The 9689-nt window shown below is 65.9% G+C and overlaps 1 protein-coding gene across 1 annotated transcript; it reads right to left on the reverse strand.

Annotated features, from left to right (window-relative positions):
* Positions 1 to 721: 721 nt before the first annotated feature.
* MAP1S (microtubule associated protein 1S) lies at positions 722 to 8948 on the reverse strand. The gene is made up of 7 exons (XM_049787696.1): positions 8834 to 8948; positions 7910 to 8011; positions 7302 to 7384; positions 6881 to 7021; positions 3625 to 5863; positions 1811 to 2043; positions 722 to 1037 (listed from the first exon to the last, which is right to left on the reverse strand). The coding sequence occupies exons 1-7, from the start codon at positions 8946 to 8948 to the stop codon at positions 882 to 884; spliced, it is 3069 nt and encodes a 1022-aa protein (XP_049643653.1). The 3' UTR covers positions 722 to 881.
* Between the last annotated feature and the right edge of the window lie 741 nt (positions 8949 to 9689).

The following is a 9689-nucleotide window of genomic DNA, read 5'->3' on the forward strand; positions in this document are numbered from 1 at the left end:
CGGTTCCCTCCTCTATCTCCGATCTCCCCTGCCTGCTGTGCAGTGTGAAATTTCTCATCCTTTGGCCATCTCTCCCTGTTGGCTGGTCTCAGCAGGTGGGAATCTCGGGGTGACCATTACACCCAAGATGAGACTGGGCTGGGGACAAGCCAGGCCACAGCCTAAAGCAGGGCTCTCCTGACATCCAGCCTCACTGCCCTCCCCTTCTGCTGTCCTGTCCTGGGGACCCAGGGGTGTACAGGGTGGATGTAAAAGAGAGAACAGTGAGGGGGCTCAGGCCCGGTGCCCCTCTGTCCATGTAGAAAAGCTTAGGCCCTTGTGTTCCTGCACCCGGGGCCCTGGAGGGGAAGTCCCAACAGCCGCTCTGGTCCCTTAGTTCCTCTTCCTGGGGCCCTCACTCGACCAGTGCTTGGGGTGAGCTCAGAGCTCAGCCACTCCTCTGCACCCCCTCTTTGCGATGGGCATGTAGGTGGAAGGGGGTTTTGTTTTCTGGAGCCTACTTCCATTTTGTAGATGTTGGTAATGCTGGGGGGGGGGCAGATGGGAGTCCCTCCCTGGTTACTCGAGGAGGCACAGAGTGGAGACACCCCAGAATCTCTGGGGCAGCCAACACTCCTGCTTTTGGAGGTCCCTGGACCCAAGTCCGCAGCAGCCCAAAGGTCCTGTGTGTTTGCTGCACTTATTTTTATTTTTGAGTTGGGGCTACGCCCGGCCGTGCTCAGTGTTCAGGGATCACCCGGGGGAGCCCTGGGCCGGGTCCAGTGCTGGGGAGCGGGACACAGCCCTCCTCAGCCCTGACGGCGTCTCTGCTTGCCGGGCAGGGGCCGGGTCCCTCGCCACTGCTCTTCACTCAGTGCTCCCTCTCCGAGACTGCAGCCAGGCTAGAACTCCACCTTGCAGGCAGGGAAGGCCTCGTCCTGCATGGACACGGTGCTATTGCTGCCCAGGACCGTGATGCCCAGCGCGGGGTGCTGCGTGTGCGTCTCCTCATACCACTCGTGCATGGCCACGGAGTCAAAGGTGGGGATCAGGGTCACCTGGGGGCAGCCACATGGGAGGGATGAGGTGAGAGGGGTGAATGGGACGGGGGAGGCTGAGGCCCACCCACCCCGGGCCCATCTCACCCCACCCTGCAGGCTAGGTCTCCCCTAACCTGCCTGATTAGAAGAGGACCCTGGAGGACCCAGGGACAGGGCTAGATCGCAGAGGGGCAGGCAGAACAGAAGGGGTCCACCCAGAGGTGGGGTCTGATGCAAAGGGCAACCTGAGCCAGAGTGGGTGGTACCACCCAGGAAGAGGGTGTGCATGCAGGGAGGTGGGCTCGGAGGGGGAGGAACCTCCCAGGGGTGTGGCAACAGCAGAAGGAGACAGCCAGGGGTGGTTCTGAGCAGGAGACCCAGCCCAGGGGTCTGTTTTTAAAAAAGGGGTGTGGCATAAGTGGAAGGGGCCACCCAGGGGGGCGGGTTTTGCATGCAAATGGAGGGGCCAGAGCAGTGGTGACCATCACTGGACGTGGCAGAGTTTGAGCTGAAGGGCGGACTCAGGGGAGGGGCTTGTAGGTAAATGACGTCTGCTGAGCCAAGAGAGGAGGAGGGACCACCGTAGGGGCGGGGCTTGTGGTTAATGTGGGCGTGGCCTGAGCTGAAGGGACCGCCCAGGGGAGGGGTTTGCATGCAGCTGCTTGGCAGTTGAGCCAATGGGGGCAGTCTGAATGAGAGGGACCTCCTCCCAGGGGCGGGGCTTGTGGCCATATGGGCGGGGCTTGTTGTCATGTGGGTGTGGCCTGGCCACAAAGGACTGCCCAGCTCACCTGCAGGTCCCGCTCCCAGCGTGGCTTGGCGGCCAGCAGCGCGTCCAGCATGGCCCGCAGCCCTTCCTCGCGCCGCTGGTCGCGCCCACTGATGACGTAGCAGAGCGCGCGCACGCGCCGGAAGAACTCCTCGTCCAGCAGGTGGGCGCTGCCCCCGCTCGGCAGGTAGGCCAGGTCCAGGTAGATGGGGCAGCGCGAGGGGCCAGAGCCTGTGGCACGGCTGCTGCTGGGTCCTGCGGGCCAGAGAGAAGGGGCAGGTCAGGGGGTGGGAGGGACTCCTCGCAGGAGGCTGAGATCACTGGGACTGGTGGGTCAATGGGCCTTGGGGCAGGAGCATCCCCAAGGCCACTGGAGCGGAGCAACCGAGGAGGACTTCTTGGAAGGGTGGGTAAAGCAGCTGGAACGTGAGAGGCCCTGGCTGCAGGCCTGTCATTCAGTGTAAGGGAGGGGTGCGGCATCTGCTAGTCCCAGGGGGGTATGGGAAGGCCAGAGACGGGCACAGGACATGGCCATGAGGACTTAGGGGCCCCAGGCCGCACCTCCCAGCTGAGCCAGGAGTGGCCCCAAAACAAAACAGCCAAAAATCAAAGGACCAGGTTCAACAGAGACTCACATGGCCACAAAGCAATATACACAAAACAAAGCGGCCTGGCCAAGGTCAGGGCCCCCCAGAGTCCACAACCCCTCCAGCCCCGTGTACAGGCAAGGCCGGCCAGACCCCCAAACATACACTTTCCCGAGGCTTCACATACCCCCGCACCCACCCACGCAGCCTCAACACTGCCCCCAGGGAAACACCGCCTTGGTTTCTTCAGAAACAGACGCACCCACCCTCGGTGTCACCATCAGGAATCTGGAGGCCCCCAAAGCTCTGGGAGTGCCCGCGGAGGTTCCCCTACCTCCACCCAACCCCCTACACTGCTCACAGGCCGGGAGGTCGAGTGCGGGTATCTGAGGACCCTGCTAGGGCAGCCTCGTGGTTGCATTTGGCCAACAGGAAACCCCGCAAGCACCTCGGATGGGTTGGCGAGCAGGGCCCGGGACTGAAGGGCACCAAGCACATGCCCTGGAAGGCGGGGATCCTGGGCAGATGCGGATGGGCGAGGCCTGAACCCCTCACCAGGAGAACCCCGCAGAGTTCTGCAGCACTGCGCACACCTGAGCACTGAGAACAACCTCTGGAAAAACACTCCCCAGACCCCCCACGCATGGAACCTGCAGGAGGGGGGTGGGAAAGGCGCCAGGATGAAGCAGAGCAAACAAGGAGCACCCAGGAGAGTGGAGAGGAGCTCAGGTGATGCTGATAGGTGTCAGGAAATGCCACCCACGGAACCCCCAAATTCTCCTGTCTCTACTGTGGAGGGCACGTGTGTCCCATGTTCAGGTGGTTCCTGACGGTGCAGCACAAGCCCCTCAACACTCTGCAGCCCAGACACCGATGGGGGGTCCTGGGAAGACCCGGAGGACGAGGACAGAGGGAAAGAAAGCGCTGACCATTGGGGTAGCTGGATGAGGCAATGCCTGGGACACACGCGGAAAAGAGTGAGTGAGTGAGTGAGTGAGAGTGTGTGTGAGTGTGTGTGTGTGTGTGTGTGTGTGTGTGTGTGTGTGTGTGTGTGTGTGTGTGTGTGTGTGTGTGTGTGTGTGTGTGTGTGTGTCAGATCAGGGGGCTGGGAGCAGCCAGAGTCTGGGTGCTGCATGGGGTGGCCCTGTCTCCCCAGCCCCACAAGCTCCTCCCAGGGGCCCAAGGGAGCAACAGGGCGGCCGGGAGTCCTCCCCTCTTCCCTCCTCCCACACACAGCCCAGGTACTCACCACTGGGGCCTCGGGATGTCACCTTGGGGGCGGAAGCCTTTCTGGTGAGGGGCGTGGGTCCGGGCCGGACGCTGGGCCTGGTCTGGGCGCTCCGGGGTCGGCTGCCCCGCTCAATCCCAGCAGGCACCTTGCCTTTGGCTGTGGACCCCGGCGCACACTTGGCGGTGGCCGGGCCAGAGTGGGGACGCGTGGGGACGCCCTTGCTTCCGCGGCCCTCGGGCAGGCTGGCGGCGGCCGGGGCGAGGATTTCGGGGTCCACCATGCAGATCCCGGGCGGGGTGGGCAGCAGCGGAGGGCACTGCAGCGGGTCGCGGCAGGGCAGGGCGGGGAGCCCCTCGGTGTCGTCGTCGTCGTCCGAGTCGGCGGGGCCGGGCGTGTGCGGCGGGTCCGAGTCGGACAAGGTGGGCAGAGACTCACTGACGGAGCAGGGGGCCGTTTCGGCGGGACCGGGGTCCCCCGCACGATCCTGGGAGTGGGCACTGCTGCCCGTGGAGCTGCCGGGGGAGGCGGGCGCGGGGCCCGGGACGCGGCGGTGCTGGAACTCGCAGGGGGACACTAGGCAGAGGTCCACGTCGTGGGGGGACGCGGAGCGCCGCGCGCCAGGCCCACGTAGCACGAGGCTGAGCCCCGCGTCGCCGGAGGGAGCGGGCAGCGCCTGCTCGAAGGACATGGACAGGGACTCGTCCACCTCGGTGGAGTGCGGGGAGCTCACCTCGGCCGGCAGCGACGGCGTGGTCACCGTGGGGCTCAGCGACAGGCGCCCGCTGCTCTCGACCAGGCCCTGCGGGGCGCCGGCGGGCGATGGGCTGCGGGGCTGGGGCGCGCAGGGCTGGAGCGGCAGCGCCAGGGTGGGCTCCAGGGCATCGGGTCCGGGCACCGGTGGGGGGTCCTGGGTGCCACCCAGGACGCCTGGCACGTTCAGGGCGCTGCGGGTTTCGTTCTGGTTCTGCACAACGGGGGGAGCAGCGGGCTGTCCGGCTTTCTTGGCGCTGGGGCCGGTGGCAGCTGCCCGACGCGGTTCCCGGGCCTGGCTCCGTGGCGCACCGGACTTGGGGTCCTTTTTCGGCTCTGGGGGTGCCCGGGGTTCCTTCTTCTCGGGGACGGCGCGGCGCGGGAGAGGTTCCTTGCGGGCGGCTTCCTTACGGGCGGTCCCGGGGCGCTCCTGGGCGAGCCTGGCTGTGGCGGCGGTTGCATTGGCAGCGGCCGGGGCGCGGGGCTCCTTGCGGGGCGCGCCTTCCCTGGAGCTGAGGCTCTCGCGGCTCTCGGTGCGCTGGGGCTGGGGCGCCGCTAGGTCCTGGGGGGTGACCACGGGCTCGCGGAGGAAGCCGAGGTGCTGCAGGGCCTGGAGGCCGTCCAGGAGACGGGCGGGCGGTGTGCAGCCGGGAAACAACACCCGCACCACCTTCTCAGAGGGGCCCGCGGGGTGCCACACGAGCAGCGCACACGCAGCAGCATTGGCGACGGAGGCAGCTGCGTGTCCGGCGGGGTTCCCAGACGAGCGTGCCGGGGGTGGCGGCGGGTGCAGGACGTACATGTCGAGGCGGCCCACGCCCAGCTTCTTGAACAGCACCGTGGGCTCGGGGGCACCCCGGAGCGGCAGCGGCGCCAGCCCCAGGCGGTCCAGGAGGCTGAGCGCCAGGCCCGCGTCGTCGGGGCCCCGCAGCAGGCGCGATGTGGCCGGGGCGCGTGCGTTCAGGAAGACGACGCCCAGCTCCGGGGACACGAGGCAGCGCGTCCGCGCGTCCGGGGAGCCCCCAGCGCCCCGCGCTGCCTCCACGGCCTCCTGGTCGCGCTCGGCCACCTTGCGGCGCAGCAGGCTGTTGAGGCCCGGCAGGCTGTCGGCGCCCGCGTGTGTCACCAGCACGGCGTCCACGCGGTCCAGGTGGCGCACCAGCTTCCAGAAGCTCGATTTGGGGTTGGAGCCGCCGTTGACCAGCACCGTGAAGCCCTTGACGGCGAAGAAGGCCGCGTCGCCCAGGCCGCCCGGGAACACGTAGCAGCAGGGCCGCGCCAGGCGCAGGAAGCCCACGGACGCCGGTGGCTCCAGCAGCTCAAAGGGCGGCAGGGGAGCCAGCGTCTCGGCCAGCGAGGCCAGGAAGGCCCGCAGCCCCTCGCCCGGGTCCGGTTGCTGCGGCGGGTTCAGGCGCAGCCCCGGGGCCTCGGTGGCTAGCAGGGCCCAGTCTCCGAGCTGGGGACACGTGACGGTTAGCCGCGGGGGCTCTGCCAGCTGCTCCACGATCTGGGTGCGGGGAGAGAAGAGGAGGAATGGGGAGATACTTAAAGGGCCCAGGGCTGGTGGGGAGAAAGAGAGAGAGGGAGAAAGAGAGAGGAGAGAGGGGGCAGAGAGGAGGGGGGCAGAGAGGAGAGTGGACAGAGAGGAGAGTGGACAGAGAAGAGAGAGAGAGAGAGAGAGAGAGAGAGAGAGAGAGAGAGAGAGAGAGAGAGAGAGAGAGAGAAGAGAGAAAAGAGAGAGCACAGTGGGCCCGGAGAGATAGCACAGCGGCGTTTGCCTTGCAAGCAGCCGATCCAGGACCAAAGGTGTTTGGTTCGAATCCCGGTGTCCCATATGGTCCCCTGTGCCTGCCAGGAACTATTTCTGAGCAGATAGCCAGGAGTAACCCCTGAGCAATGCCGGGTGTGGCCCAAAAACCAAAAAAGAAAAAAAAAAAAAAAGAAAGAAAGAGAGCACAGCAGGCGGGCATTTGCCTTGCACTCAGCCGGCCCAGGTTCGATCCCCACATCCCTCAACATAGAAATAGAATCTTTGGGGCCGGGCGGTGGCGCTAGAGGTAAGGTGTCTGCCTTGCCTACGCTAGCCTAGGACGGACCGCGGTTCGATCCCCCGGCGTCCCCCGGCGTCCCATATGGTCCCCCAAGCCAGGAGTGACTTTTGAGCGCATAGCCAGGAGTAACCCCTGAGTGTCACTGGGTGTGGCCCAAAAACCAAAAAAAAAAAAAAAAAAAGAAATAGAATCTTCAAGCCTGGCAGGAATGATCCCTAAACACAGAGCCAGGAGTGACCCCTGAGCACAGAGCCAGGAGCATAGAGCCAGGAGTGATCTCTGAGCAGAGCCAGGAGTGACCCCTGAGCACAGAGCCAGGAGTAATCCCTGAGGTCTGCCAAGTGTGACCCGAGAAACAAAATAAAACAATCATAGGTCCTGGGGCCACTTGAGGGCCCTCAAACCCAAAGTGCATGGGGCAGGGCAAGGGTTCAGGGACCCAGCAGACTGGGGGGGGGGGGGTCCATGCTCACCTCTCGGTCCCCTAGGACCTGCAGGAAGTGACGTGCGGAGAAGCCCCCAGATTGCAGCAGCAGCTCCCCCGTCTGCTCCAGGCAGGGTCCGGCCAGCACCAGCAGTTTGTGAGGGGTGGGGTCCAACAGTAGGTTCCGGAGCTGGGGGGTGGGAGAAGCGACACAGGGGGGGGTGGTGTCAGGACTGGTTCTGTGCAAGGACAGGCCTGCGAGCATCCTCCAGAGAACTTGGGCGCATCCCACAACACCCCACACAGGGCCGTCCATCCTCCTGGACACCCTCCCGGCCATATGTGGGCCTTCAGCACCCCACCCTCCACCTTTGCTCTGTGGGGCGTCCCAGACCTTGCATCCCACATGGGGGTGATCTAGGTGGGTCGGGCGGGGCACTGACCCTCGTGGAGCGAGGGTGTGGACATACCTCTTCACACAGGGATTTGTCTGAGGGGTTCAGGAGAACCAGCGTCTCCAGGGCGTCTCCGCGGTGGTGCAGGCTGCGCTGGCCTGGGGAGGAACCGGGCACTGTGACTGGGGGTGTCTCCCTGGTCTCCGGGGAACCCAGACCAGGTCCTGGTGCACGTGTGGGATGAAGCCGGAACTGGTGATGCCCCAAACCCCCTACACACTGGCCTGTCCCCAGGGGGCCCCCAGCTTCACATGAAGAACCGGCTGAAGGGCATTAGGGGTCCAGAGCCACGGCTGCGACCCAGCAGTGCCCCCTGATGGCCACGTATGCCTGGCTCGGTGGTCAGCAGGGTCACATGGTCAGTCCAGCCTCAGATGGACAGGCCCAGAGGCAGGAAGTGGAGGGAATCGGGACAATGAGGTGATCAGCGCTTCCTTCCCTGCCTGGTCGGGATGTGACTCAGAGGGTGAGACACGGGGAAGAGGGAAGGGGAAGGGGTGTGGATGCCGGCCTGTCCCTCCCCCCAGACCCCCGCACATGCGCCCAGTGCCTGGCAGAGACACCCACTCCTCAGTCCTCCCTGAAAAGGGTGTGTGTGTGTGAAACGAGACGCCGCCCCTCACCTCTCACGATGCTGGAGAAAGTGGCCGAGTGCCGGGCCACGAAGGCCTTGAGTTGCTCATCCAGGCTGCACACGGCGGGGTCCAGATCCCAGGACCGGATGCCTGAGGGGGGTTGGGGAGGAGAAGAAGCAAACAGAGAGATAAGCAGCTTCCCCAGATGGGGCATCTGGACCCGGGAGGGCTGCCCCTGCCTCGCCTTCAAGCAAGGCCTAGGTCTAGGAGGAGGAGACTCAAACCGGCCTGCTTTCCCTCCGGATTCAGGCACGGGCAGCAGCCCAGAACTGCACAGGCCGCGTGGCATCCCCTGCTCGGTTGGGGGGGTGGACACGCAGCCGACCCTCCCCACCAGCCTCCAGCCTCGGCTCAGCAGGAACTCCCCACCCACCCACCGACCCCGTCGAGCCTCAGGACGCTGCGATCCTCGCACCGAATCCTGGCAGGCTCCGGGGTTCCTGCACGCAGAGGCCCGGGTCAGCCGGGGCGCACCACGCCCCCCGCCCCGTGCCAAGAGGCTGCAGGTGAGCTGACAGGTGCGCCCGGCCTGACTCACCCCGGCGGGCCGCGCCACCCACGCCCCCAACGAGCTCCTGCGGGTTCGAGGGAAAAGCAAGCCCCGGGGCGCCCCGCCGCGCGTGGCCGTGTCCACGCCCGGGAGCTGCGCCCAGGCCGACGGGGAGGCCGGGCCGGGCCGCGCGGGGCGGGACGGCCCAGCCGGGCGCCGCTTCCTCCACGGCTCCCGCGGGCTCCCGCTCAGGCTCAGCCCCGGCTCGGCCGGGCCCGGCCCCGACCGACGAGGCGCCGCGTCCGGCCCGGACAAGGCTGCGCCCCCCGCGCGGGCCTGGACACCCCGAGGGCGGGCGCGTGACGCACGGCTCGGCCGGACCCCGGCACCCCCGGCTCCCCGCACCCCGGCCCCGCGGACACCTCGCTCGAGCTCGGCCAGCACGAAGCTCAGCAGCTCGGGGCAGCCGCACTCGCCGCACTCGCCGCCCACCACGGCCAGCAGCGCCGCGGCCGGCGCGGAGCCCGCCGCCGCCATCGTCCGCCGCGCGCGCCGGCCACGCCCCTGGCGGGTCGCACCGGAAGAGCCCGCCCGGCCCGGAAGCCACGCCCCGCCGCGAAGCCACGCCCATACCCGCCGGGAAGCCACGCCCCGTCCCGCAGCCCGGACCAACTAGGGACTACCCCGCGGAAAGCCACGACCTCTCCAGAGGATCGCCCCGCCCCGCCCGGCAGGCCACGCCCCTCCTGGGATGTCCCCGCCCCCTCGCAGGAAGCCCCGCCCCGGTGACCCCGCGCGCACTCGCGCTCCCGTCCATCAGCCCAGCTGGCGTCCCGCGGGCCAGGCCCCGCTCGCTGGCTCCTTGCTTCTCTCGAGACCCGCGCGCTCGGACCCTGGCCGGCTCGATTACTTATTCACGCACACTCGCGGCGTCCTTTCATTCATTCGTTCACAGGCCAAGGTTCACGCACGCATCCACCCAAGCGTGGAATCCATCCATTCGTTCCTTCTGTCATTTCTTCATCCTAGATTCATTTATCTGCTTACTCTTGCCTTCATTCGTTCATTCATTCATTCGGGTTTTCTTTCTTTCATTCTGTCATTCATTCATTCTCATTGTTTATTCTTTCTGTCATTCATTTGTTCGCTCATCCTTTCACACCTTCATTTATACACTCATTCATTCCTTTGTTCACTCTTGCCTTCATTTGTTCAGCCATCTATCTCTCACGTGAAAATGCCCTTATCCACCCAGCATGAAGGCATTTCATTCATTCT

Source organism: Suncus etruscus, chromosome 15, assembly GCF_024139225.1.
Source record: "Suncus etruscus isolate mSunEtr1 chromosome 15, mSunEtr1.pri.cur, whole genome shotgun sequence".
Taxonomy (NCBI): Eukaryota; Metazoa; Chordata; class Mammalia; order Eulipotyphla; family Soricidae; genus Suncus; species Suncus etruscus.